The following is a 12,809-nucleotide window of genomic DNA, read 5'->3' on the forward strand; positions in this document are numbered from 1 at the left end:
GATATAGGAGGCAGGGTTCTCCAGAGACGCAGAACCAACAAGAGATATACATTAAGAGATTTCTTTTAAAGAATTGGCTCACGTGCTTTTGGGGGTGGGAGAGCCCAGAATTAGTGGGGGCAGGCCATCGGGCTGGAAACTTGGACACGAGTTAATGCTACAGTCTTCAGGCTGAATTCTTTTTTCTCCCGAAAACTTTAGCTTTTGGTCTGAAGGCCTTCAACTGACTGGATGAGGCCCACCCACATTATTGAGGATAATCTTGGCTCAGTCAACTGATTGTGGGTGCCAACTGCATCTGTGAAATACCTTTACCGGGCACCTAGCTAGATTGGTGTTTGTTTAAATCCCTGGGTACTTTAGTCTGACCATGTTGGCACAGACAAGTAACTGTCAGAGGAAGCGGTCCTCTCTCTGCAGGGTGGCAGGAAGTGTACAGGGCTGAGACTTTCTCTGTTACCATCTTCGAGGCCTCAGGTAGGTCCCTTGGCCACTGTGACTACCATCCGCTCTGTAACAAACCTTTATTCAATGCATGCCTCCTACCAGCCAGGGTGAGAAGTGTGAGGAAACGAAAACGAGTAAGATGTGGGCTCTGCCCTGGAAAAGCCCAGGATCTGGTAAAGAGGATAGACCCAGGACCTCCTAGCCACTCAGTACAAGAAGTGAAGGACCACACATTTCCTGCAAAATAGGGACCCTCACATTCCTCACAAGAGATCTGTGAGGAAAACATGAGATGATAAGTAAATAGGACACCAGATGCTTTGCAAGTGATTATTCCTTTTAGTATTCCGGAACATTCTAGTAACATCATTGATGTGTTCACAGAGCACCTTTGCTGTCTAGTCATCTCTCCATTGCTGGAAAGCCATGAAATCTTATTTCTTTAAAAATTCCATGATTTAGGTGCTGAGTTCAGGCAGTTTTGTTTAGGAAAGGTGGGCCATTAAATGGAGCACTTAAAGGTGGGCTGTGTTGTAATAATAGTACATGCAGTAGTTCACGGTCAGCTGCACGCTCATCCAGGTGGCACAGCTCCAGGTAGTCTGTCACTAGGTTTTGGAAGTTTTACCTTTGATCCATTTCACTCTTTCGTTTCCTGCCATTGGCCGGGAAAGTTCTTGTCACATTCACCCATTACTGCTTGTGTTTGCGTTTTTTTTTATTTTCAGGAGCAGATGTCCATGCCAGGGACCCCCGCCGTGGGATGTCGCCCCAGGAGTGGGCCACTTACACCGGACGGTTGGAGGCCGTCCGCCTCATCCAGAGGCTGCTGGAGCGACCCTGCCCGGAACAGTTTGGGGAAAAATACAAACCAGAGCTGCCGCTGCCTCCGGAGGCCGTTCTGAAGCCCTCGGGCTCCAAAAACTGCTTGCAGAGGCTCACCGAGCTTGTGCGGTCCATGCTGACCTCCCGCTCACGCCAGGGCCTGGAGGATGGGGGTGTCCTGGACCACATGGTCAGGATGACCACGAGCCTCTACAGCCCCGCCGTGGCCATCGTCTGCCAGACTGTGTGCCCCGAGAACCCGCCCTGTGTGGGGAAAAGGCGGCTGGCGGTTCAGGAAATCCTGGAGGCTCGGGGGAACCGGGACACGCACGCCCAGGAGAGTGACGAGATCGAGGGCTCTGAGCAGCCAGTCCGGACCTCCCAGGCCGTCGGGGTCTCTAGAGAGGTGGCCCCGACAGCCAGCCTCCCGTCTCCGCAGCTGCCGGGGGCCCCGCGGAGGACCAGCCTCCTGCCCCTGCAGCTGCTGAGGAGGAGCAGCGTGCGGCCCGGCGTGGTCATCCCCAGGGTGCGCATCAGCAAGGCGCCCGTGCCCACCTTCCAGCCGGAGCGGGCGGCCGCCAAGGGCAGCACCAAGGACAGCACCCACCTGCAGCTCCCCAAGTGGCGGTACAAGGAGGCCAAGGAGGAAAAGAGGAAGGCGGAAGAGGCGGAGAAGCAGCGGGTGGCTGCGGCAGCGAAGAAGGAAAAGCGGGCGCCCTCCTGGAGGAAAAGGACGTGAGGGGTCAGCTGCCTGGAAGCGTGTGCGGTGGGGGAGGGGGCAGCGGGGCTCCGCGCGGAGAAGGATGCGGGTGTGCCTCCCTCCTGCCCTCGCCCCTCCCGCAGCGCTGCACCTCCCTGCACATCCCCGGCAGACAGGCTCCCTCGAACCTGGACCCAGAAGGGCTCCCTGTTTGTTTGCTCAGGCTGCACCCTTGCGTGAATTGGGCCGGGCACAGGTCCATTCGCCTGAAACCAGTTCCCCTAGCGATCAGTACACCTGGCGGGCAAATTTGCCTCAGAGCCTACCTTTAGAACCTCACTTGAGAAATTTATAAGACCAGTTTATCAAAGGGTCTGAATAATTTTGTATTTTTAATCATGATCAAATTTGCAGCATTTTACTGGTGATGGGGCTGTTTGTATTTAAGACGGTTTTAATACATTTGCCCGAAGACCCTTTGTTTAACATACTGTTTCTGGCAATAATTATTTGTGATATCTCTATGATTTCATACAGAATTTGTCAAAGTCTCCCCTTTCTTGCTGTTTGTCGTTCCTTCTCATTGGACGCACACATGAGCATTGTATGTTCTTACTGATTTGATTCAGTGATTCTGAATATTTGTTTCTATTTGATGGAGGCATTTCCTTTTCCAGCAAAATGATGACATGAGACAGGGGAATCAGATTTCCTTGTGTCTTATTTTAAAGCTCTCTTACTTAGACGGTAATAAGAATGAAGAAAAACCTGTTGTCAAAGTATGAAACCATGCATAGAGAAGCATGTACTTATTGCTGGAACTAAGTATTTTAAGCAAGGGACTTTAGATAAACTGGATGCAAAGCCTTTAACATATTCAAAAATAGATACGAGAAAAATCTATTATCTAATAAAATGGGGGCAAATGTAATAAATTTTTACTAGAAATACAAAATTAAGTCCTCTGTGCTCTTAGATAAATTGAATTCAGATATCCTTAAAATGTAAAAAAGATGCAAAAGAATAAGGCACCAGAGTGATACAAACCGCTGAGAAGGGGGGTGGGCTAGAAGAACAGGGATTAGAACGGAATATTAAGCAAACTTGTTTTAGGCAAATTCTCCCGGAGTGGGTTGGATGGCTCCCTCCTCCAGACTCAATTCCTGGTGTGGAATTACTTTTATTTTTCCTTGGACTGCCCGTGATGTTCAGTTCATCCTCATGCGGACTTTGTAGAATTTCCAAGATGCGGGGTCTTGGGCAGAGCACGTACGTGATTTGCCCGGAGCCCTGAGCTCTCAGTGGGAGTTCTGTCCGTACTTTTTTTTAATCTCCAAAGCACTAAGAGAGTCTACTGAATCTCTGGCCATCTGGGTTGCAGAGTATCTGTCATATATGCACTCTGACAGCACTTTATTTAAAAATTCTCCTCCTCGGAAGCTGTAGATTTAAAATAGTGGAGACTGATTTGGAAGCTCTTACAACCCTGGATTCGCATGTCAAATCGTGCTCCCTGGCTGGGGTGTGATGAGCGCCTGTCTCATGACGTGGGCAGGGATGGCGCTGGCCTCTCCCTAGTCCCTCCCACTTGGCACCATGAGGCATTGAGCTATCTGGGGTCTCACACTCACCTCTCCAGAAACCTCAATTAACAGGCATTGCGCAGCACCAGCCTGATGGGTAGGTGTGATGATAAGTCAGATTTTAGTGAGCTCCTCCCTCTTTCCAGAATGGAATAGAGGTCTGGACCCGCTTTTAGCATCACCGACACTGTGTGGCTGCAGGTCACCCTAGTGTCCAAGAGTTGGTATTGGCCAGGTCCCCTTGGATGAGACGAGAGCTGGTCCCTGAGGTGAAGAGAAACATCCCTAGTCTCCCTGACAGTACGACCCGGCATCCTTTGAGATCATTGTCTGGTTTATGTATTTTCATTGCTTTGAATGGCTGGCTGCGTTTTCTCACTGAGGGGTCACCCTTTGCTGCTCGCTCGCTTCCAGCGTCGGTCAGGGGCAGGGGTGATGATGGGCAGTCACCTCCTCCTGCTCTCCGCATGTCCTCTCAGCTTCGTTGCCACATTTCTTCCCTGCCTTCCCCTCTGCCCGCTCTCTTCCTTGCTTGCCTCTCCTTCCTTTGCCTGTTTTCTTCGGCAGCTGCGGTTAGCTGCCCTGATCCTCCCTGGCACCACCACTCTGAGGTCTAAAAAGGGCAGAAAAGCAAGGCGATCATGAGAGGCAGTGTGGTGTCCCTGCTGAATTACGTAATGACCTCCACCGACCCAGTGACTGAAGGACAGATTTCCCCAGCTTCTGTGCAGATGGTTTAGGATTTCGGCACAGCCCCCCACGCCTTTTATTATTATTATTTTTTAAGATTTATTTATTTATTTTGAGAGAGAGAGAGAAGAGGAGGGACAGAGGGAGAAAATCTTTCAAGCAGACTCCACGCTGAGCAAGGAGCCCGACGGTGGGGCTCGATCCCACAACCCATGAGATCATGACCTGAGCTGAAACCAAGTATCGGATGCTCAACCAACTGAGCCACCCAGCACCCCCCTTATGCCCATTTAAGGGAGGGGGACCTAGTTTGCTCTCCTGACAGATGACAGCACCACTCTGCTGTCGGAGGGAATGGGGGAGCTGGGGTCTGCTTGCTCCCCTGATGTTTATTAACTGTAAATAGTGAATTTCAAGTTGACAGGTACCTTCTCAGGGATTTATATATAAATGTAGTTAGGAAAAGATGAAGTATATTTTAATACTTTTGCTAAAATGTTCGAGTGAATTATGATTACACTAGACAGAAGAAATATTTCCAAGACGATGTCAATGCTGCTGTCTTCTAGGGAAATGTCCGCCATCTCCGTTGCGATTTTCTAGTTATTGGAGACCCGGGACTTTGGCAGCTGAAACGGCTCTGGGGTGGACGTGAGGTTACCTCAGCACCTCTCAGTTACCTCTTAGTTACCTCTTGTGGATGTGAACCCTTGTATTTAAAAAAATTCAGCCTGTATGTTAAGTAGTGGTGGTCATGATAACACAGATGGCTATTCACCGATTTTACCTCTAGAACTGGCTCCTCCCCGTCTGCTCCCGGGTGGGCGGGGTGACAGTAACAGTTTCTTGTCCCGGCTTATGTGACTCCAGTGTTCCATAGTCTCCCTGCTGGGCAGGAGGAGGGAAAAGCTGGGAGAGGTTCGTCTGGAATGACCTCAGCGTTCAGAGCATAAACTCTCCATGTCTTTGGCCACCCTAGAGAAGCACAGCCCAGAACATCATGGACCAGAACATCGTTGACCTTCCTTCCTCTCTCCGAGGAAGGAGTATTCCATCACCCGGCAGGCGCCTGGCAGTACCGGGTACCTCAGCCACATGAAGATCAGAAATTGCAGTTCCTTGTCTCAGCTTCAGGCCTTCCTGGGACACCAAGCTCATTCTGCGGAGAAGGACGGAGAGATTCGTGATGTCAGCTGAACACAGGGCTTGTGCGTGCAGAAAGGCCGTTGCAGACTGCCTCTCCCCACTTCCTTCCGTGCTTTAGGGGGTGAGCAGGTCTCTGGGGATCCCGCATCCGAGTGGGGGCCAGGCGGTTTTGTGTGAAACAGAATCCCATGAGGTGGGGCCAGCCCCCAGTCCCGAAATGAATCCAAAGCCTGTCATCCTTAGGGAAGAATCCGGGGTACCAAGTCATGAAGAAAGGTCTCCCCGAGAATTCAGTGAAGGAGCCAAGACTAAGAAGTGGGCCTGGTTTGTCTCTTGCAGCGTCTGGCAAGAGCCCTACCTCTCCCCCCTTGTCCCCACAACAGTCGGAGAGCAGACTGTCTTTTCCTAATTTCCCGGAAATTCCTCGGAGTTCCAGGCCTGATGTAAGTCAACTGTTCCCTTTCCCCGGGTTCACCTGGAGATCCCTGCTCGCTCATTGCCCATTCTCGTACCACACACGGACGCCCCAGGCTCTGGAGATCCATCATCAACCATTGTAAAGCTTCTGGTCACAGGCTTTTAGGTGACGGAGTGCTCACACTTGTTCTTTTTTACAGCATTCGGGAAAATTCTAACAGGTACCCTGGTATTTGCTCGGGACCCTTTCCGGCCTGTGTGGGTCCCTGTGGGCTGCACTGGCTGTGGGTTCTCCGCACACCAAGTCCGCTGTGTGCGGGGTCCTCGGTTCCCGAACCAACTTGCTGTAGGGGAGGGAAGATGGAGGGGCCATTGCAACTGGTCCTTAGAGAACAATGAGGTCACGTTTCTGGCAGCAACTGGAACTGGGAAGACAATGGTCACAGTGGGAGTGCTGGTACCCATAAAGTTCTTCCTAAAAGACTGATGGCTGTGTTCCCCGTTTCACACCTTGAAGCATTTAGAACTTGTTTCGTTCGTCTGGGTAACTCTGGAGTCAGCTGCTCATTTCTGGGACCTTGAATTCACATGTTTCTTCATTAACATTTAAAAGAAGAGGCTAAAAAAAAAATTCCTTCTGGAGGTGGTTTTTTGAAGAAAAAAAAAAAAAAAAAAAAAAAAAGCAAAAACACCAACCCACCACTACCTGAACTGATGTGGCTAGTTTTCGATGCCCGGGTTGTGCACACGGTCTCACTGTGAGCCGGCCTGTGACAGGCACAGCGCCCCCTGCAGGGCTCTGATGGCCCTTGGCTGCTGGGTGTGCCAAGGTGTGAGCGTGCACACGCGTGGGCATGCACACACACAGATGACTGAAGGGAGACCAGGCTGTGTGATCGCAAAGGTGACCTCTGCTGTGGCTCCCGGGGAAGGTCGGGGGTGACCTGCTTCGATGCGTGTGTTCAGGGGGGTTGGACAGCCCAAGACTCACTGGAAGCACTTTGTCCAATGGGACACGTAACACGGCCAGCGTGTCAGAACCCAGATCTTACCGCGAGGCAGCTAGAGGAGCTCCTCGGCGAGGTCCAGTAGCTGATCTGGGGCACCTCTCTGCCTTGGACGTTCATCCTTCACATCGAGAGGCGGAAGCCGGAGACAACTCTGCTTGGGGAGCACCACCGGCCATTCAGCGGTGGCCACGGGGTGGGGGCCTGAATTTCTTGGAATTTGGTGCCAGGTTAGCCGTAGAATCAACATCTTACCCTGAGGAAGCGCTAGGATTTTCCCAAGTCTGCCCAAGGATTAGGTAGTCTAGTGAAAGCTAACACAGTTGGGTTTTTGAGAGAAATTTATTCATCCTAGTGTTACACCTTTGTCTTGTTTTAAAAGGAAATGTAGGCGAGAAACAAAGATGAAGCTGGTCATTCCGGGGAGAGCAGTGACCTGTGTTGCCCTGACACTTTATACTGTTTTGGGAGGTTGCATTGAAGCACTTTAATGCCAGTTTTTGAGCAGATGTTCTAGAAGCTGGTTTGGAACTGTATGACTCTGGAGAACTGGATGCGAACTATATAAGGATCCTATAAACGCTGCGAGCCTTGGGGACATCCTGAGGAATGGGAATGAGATCCCCTGCTCAGATGAACAGAAAACGCTCTCCTTGGAATTCTCTTCTTTCAAATCCTTGTCCCGCCTGGCATTTTTTGGGGGCGTCTGAGGGTGTGTATTTTTAATAATAAGAGGACTGAACAGACTTCAGCACGGGAAGCCAGATTGCACGTTAGGCCACCTTGGTATATAGGCTCTGTTTTCTGAACATAAAGCTATTTTCATTGTTTCTGAAAATGGATATTGTAAAAATGTTGACTCTGGATAGAACTGTGTACATTTCATAGGTTTTTATTTTGACGTGAGTTTTGTTACAGTTTATAAAAGATATTTTCCTATTTAGACCTCAGGGCTACTTCGGGACCTACAAATACATGTGACTCCCAGCAGCTTCAAATTCTTGCTCTCCAAAAGGTTAATAATACTCTTTAGGTTAAATAGGATACCTTATTCAGCAGGAAGAATGTGTCCCTTTTAACCTCTGACAAATTCTGTATCTCATATTTAAAAAGTATAGAAGAAAAATAATGTAAACATATGGGGGAATTGTGGCTACAGGATTAAAAATCACTTGTGAAATAAACACTCTCCTGGTACAATGGTGTGGTATTGGAATAAACCAAAGTGTGTATAAATGAGAAAATGAGACAAATACATCAGTATTTTTAATGTCCCTTACTTTGCTCGAAATAGATGTGCAACTTTCTTCTTCTGACACACTTTTACTTTTCAACGGTAAGATTTTTAAATTTATGATTCATCCAGGAATATTTTCACTTATGTTAAAATAATCCTGTTGCAGTTTTCATCTTTTCAGGGGCATCCAGTTTTGCTTTGTCTGTATTCTTTTTCTTTTTTTTTTTTTAGATTTTATCTATTTATTTAACAGAGAGAGAGAGAGCAGAAGCAGGGGAAGCGGCAGGCAGAGGGAGAAGCAGACTCTCAGCTGAGCGGGGGGCCTGATGCGGGGCTCGATCCCAGGACCCCGGGATCATGACCTGAGCCAAAGGCAGACCGTTGACTGACTGAGCCACACATATCTCTCTGTGTATTCTTTTACCTAACTGGTACAATGTAAATGTTGTTCTGGAGTTTCTTTATTTAAAACATGTCCTTGAAAAGCTTAAATCAAAGAACTCTAAAATTAACTTCATTTTCTTTTAATGGCTAAAAAAGTAATGCACGCACTCAGAAAAAATAAACCAAACTCTGTAAAAGGGTCTCAGCTGACAAGCAACTGACCCTCCCCGGGGGCAGTCCCTCCGACCAATTATTTATGCATCCTTCTAGAAATAGGTTTTAAATGTTTTCTTCCCTTTGTGTGTTATACAAACGAGATCCCGTTGTATGCACGGTTTCCTTCACTTCTGTTTTGGGGAGAGCACGTTTGGCCCCTTCGTTCATGTGGGGTCCATCCGGTATTCCTCAGTAGAGATGTGCCCTGGTTCACCGAACCATTTCCTGGTCTCGGGTTATTGCAGTATTTTTGGTTCCTACCACTTAGGAGTAATGGAGAGTCTTGACCTGCACAGGGAATATTTCTCTAGGATTGACCAGGGTGAAGGGAAGGCAGATTTTAATTTCAGTAGACCCTGCGGCGTTGTTCTTTGCACAGCCTCCTGAGTGAGTCCTCGGCCACCCACCCGTGGACAAAAGAGGCCGTGTGCCTCCCGTAGCAACACCTGCTGTTCATCTGACAGGCTGAGGGCTGCCGGGCTGGCGGGTTAAAAAGCTGTATCTCATTTTAATTTTCAGTTCTCCAATTACTGGTGCGGTAGAGCCTCTTTTCGTGTGTCTTCCGACCATTTTTATTTCCTGTTTGACAGATTCCTTATTTGTATCTGTTTCTCGTGTGTTTTTTATTGTACTTTTTGGTGTCAGTCTTGCCGATTTGTAGGATTTTGCTATAAATTTCAGATCATAGCTGTTTGACACAGATTGTGGGGTTTTTCTCTCATTTTATCACATATTGTCAAGGTGTCTGGTATAAAAGTGTGAAATTATGATTTAGCCAAACGTAATTCTTTTAATATTTGAATTTGTGTTTCTTTTTTTTTTTTTTTTAAGATTTTTATTATTTTTAAAAAAATAATCTCTACCCCCAATGTGGGGCTCGAACTCACGGCTCGGAGATCAGGAGTCCCATGCCCCACCGTGAGCCCCTAGGTTATTTTTGATGAGACTGAAAACAGCTCCTATTTATTTGGGAAATTCCGCTTCGCCTTTAGGAAGTCTGAAGTCTGACCCATTAACAGATCGTCATTCAACTCCCTGAAAATCATTATTATTAAGGAAGGACCTAAATAGGAAGTCAAATTTTAAATAAAATTTTCTAGGCCACAATTGTGATTGGAGATTATTTGTCTTTGTTGTTTGTGACCAACGTGTGTGTGTTGGGTAGACATATTAGAAAATAGGAACACGTACAAGGGATAGTTCATAAAAAAAGTGAAAATGGGATGTGAAAAGTGAGGGGACGGGTTGGGGGGGGTCTCGTCCCCTTTATTTCCCTCACTGATTGTGCTTGGGGCCGGTGAAGCTGCAGCCTCCCGCCCACTGCAGCCGAGGGCTCGGTGGGATAGGCCTCAGGCAGGTGCATTCCCTCGCTGCCCGCCCTGTCCCCCAGCCGCGGGAGCGGTGTCTCCCCACCGGGCAGTCCTGTGGTCGAGAACGTCAGCCTCGGAGGACCTCAGGACTCCTGCCTGCATGCAGCCCTGCATGCTGGCTCCCCAAGGTCACTCCTGCCATCTCCCTTGTGACGTCCTGGCTGGTTTGCAGCCGGGGACAGGAAAGGTGGCCCAGGTGTTCTGAAAGCCTCCGGTCTGCTGAGGACACAAGCTCTGAGGTGCAGATGGCTCAGGTAAACGGTCAGTAGGCCAGCAACTCCCCATCCCAGGGCTCCCCGACCCGGCAGCCGCCCACCCTGCCCCGGCTGCCTCAAGACCTGTTCTCCTGCCCGAGCTCGTCATGGCTCTCCCTTAAAACAAAAACCTAACAAAATGTTAATACATCTTCCTGGCTAAAAATAAATAAATAAATAGATAAATAAATAAATGTATAACTCAAACTCTAATCGACCTTGATATTTCAAAAGCATTATTTCAAAAACAAAATCAAGAAATTAGTTGCAAGGGTAGGATTTCAACTTTTCTTTAGCTCTTATTGAAAAAAGGAGCTTTATTAATAGTGCCAAGAGCCTGCATGAGAAGCTGGACGGGGTGCCTCTTTCTGGGCCACCAGGAGCAGGAGGGTTTGGGGCTGTGGTGGGCAAGTTATCTTGTAGTGGACAAGATGGCAAGGTGTCTTCACTCCCTGGGCAAAGGAGTCCGTTGGCTGGGAGCCCTTAGCCGTCCCACTGCCCCATCATCCCCTGTCCCTGGGGGGCCTCCTGGGGAATGGGAGACTGGCTTTTACCTACTAGCTATCCTGAGTGGCCCTTGCCAGGGGCAGGCTTGGTGTCCTTCCTCACCAAACCCCGTTGGGATGGCCCTACTCCCTTGGTTGGAGTACATGATGCCCTCTGTGGGGTTGGATGGGAAAGGTCATTGGTTGGATGGGAAAAGCGTTCCCTGGCCTTCCCTCCCACTGCCATGCAGGTGCTGGGCTCAAGTTCCATCCCGTGCTGAGCCCCCACCTGTGTCTCTTGAACTCTACCGACTCATCCCAGTCGCACACTCAGGCCAGTGCCCTGGAGATGCCGCAGCGACACTCATGTTCTCCCTGAGCCACTGGATTAATCTCCACAGTCACTTAAACAGTGGCTCTTCAAGGGCTAGCGTGTCTGGGACCGGCAGCGTCAGGATCGCTTGGAAAATGGTCGGAAATACATCCTGGTCCCTCCTGTATTAGTTTCCTGTGATTGCTGTGACAACTGGAACTAACTTGGATGGCTTCAAACTCAGAAATGTATTCCCTCCCGGGTCTGGAGCCTAGATGTTTGAGATCACAGCGTCCGCAGGGCTGTGCCCCACTGAAGGCTCTAGGGGAGGATCCCTCCTTGCCTCTTCCAGCTTCCGTTGGTTGCCAGCAACCTTTGGAGTCTCTGGCTTGTGGACACGCCACCTCCACATGGCTGTCTTTCTTCTCTTTGTGTCTGTGTCTACATATTCCTCTTTCATGAGGCCACGAGTCATTGGATTAGCACCCACTCTCATCCAGGATGACCCCGTCTAAATTATATGTGCAATGATCTTATTTCCAAACAAGGTTCACATTCACAGGCATCTGGGGTTAGGACCTCAACAAATCTTGTTGGGAGACACAATTCAACCCACACCACCCCAGACCATGGAGTCAGAGATATTGGGAGCCTGGGAATGCTGCCCCCTAAACTTTGCCTGCCCACGGGACCCCTTCCCAACACTCACTGTCCAGCGTCCCCACCTTGATGGCCACTGGTGTTACCAGCCCCTTCTTCTCGCTGCACCCCTGAAGGCTACGAGTGCAGAGGCCACGTCTTTGTGGTTCATTGCCATCTTTCAGCCTCTGGAACAGGGCTTGGCCCCCAGCAGTTGATCCAGTAGTATCTGCAGACTGGCGAGCTGGACGCTGGTTTCCTGACTTGGGACGGAGGCCCTTGAGTATAGGCCATGGGCAGACGTGCTCTGGGAGGCAAGCAACAGAGGAGCCAGGAGAGAGGAGAGCATGGACCCTGGGTCCACTCTGCCCCCTTCTGGCTGCAGGGCTCTGGGCAAGTAACCTAACCTCATGCTTCAGTGCCCTGGTTTTAAAGGGGGGGGGTCAGCTGGGGGGGTTCAGTCGGTTAAGCGTCTGACTCTTGATTTTGGCTCAGGTCGTGATCTCAGGGTCGTGAGATCGAACGCCTCGTGCAGAGCCTGCTTGAAATTCTCTCTCTCCTTCTCCCTCTGTCCTCCCAATCCTCTCTCTCTCTCTCTAAAATAAATAAATAAATAAATAAATAAATAAATAAATAATAAACAAACAAATAAATAAATAAAGTGGGGATTTTCCTGGTTTGCAGGGTTTTCATGAAGATTTAATTAAATGACACAGAAACTGTACCGAGATCTTCAACAAGGTTGACAGAGTTGGCAGCCAATGAAAAGTTGTTTCCTCCCTTTCTCTGCTTACTCCAGACTAAAACCTAGAGACAATCACAGGGACATCTGCTTTCTAACTTTAGACCAGACTCCCAGGTGGGGAGTGGAGCGCTAAAGCCTGCCCTCCCCCGCACCGTCTCCCACTTAACACCTGCTCTCTTCCCATTGGCTCTGAAAGCTCCTCGGCTGTCAGAGGCCACATCCATGGCCCAGCTGGACCTTTTTATCCTGATGCCGCAAGAGTGGCCATGGCTGGGACCTACACCAAATGCACTCGACATCCCCCAGACAAAAGTCCCTCCATCCCACAGAAGCAAGGAGAAGAGGGCGTCA

General features: G+C 49.4%; 1 protein-coding gene across 1 annotated transcript in view; it reads left to right on the forward strand.

Annotated features, from left to right (window-relative positions):
- The window catches only part of ANKRD33B (ankyrin repeat domain 33B), a 75,234-nt gene extending 65,475 nt beyond the window's left edge, over positions 1-9,759 (forward strand). The window contains exon 4 of the mRNA XM_036104719.2: positions 1,176-9,759. Within this exon, the coding sequence (XP_035960612.1) occupies positions 1,176-2,011 (836 nt within the window). The 3' untranslated portion in view covers positions 2,012-9,759. The remainder of the gene's footprint in view (positions 1-1,175) is intronic.
- Positions 9,760-12,809: the final 3,050 nt, after the last annotated feature.

The sequence above is a fragment of the Halichoerus grypus genome, chromosome 2 (genome assembly GCF_964656455.1).
Source record: "Halichoerus grypus chromosome 2, mHalGry1.hap1.1, whole genome shotgun sequence".
NCBI classification, from domain to species: domain Eukaryota; kingdom Metazoa; phylum Chordata; class Mammalia; order Carnivora; family Phocidae; genus Halichoerus; species Halichoerus grypus.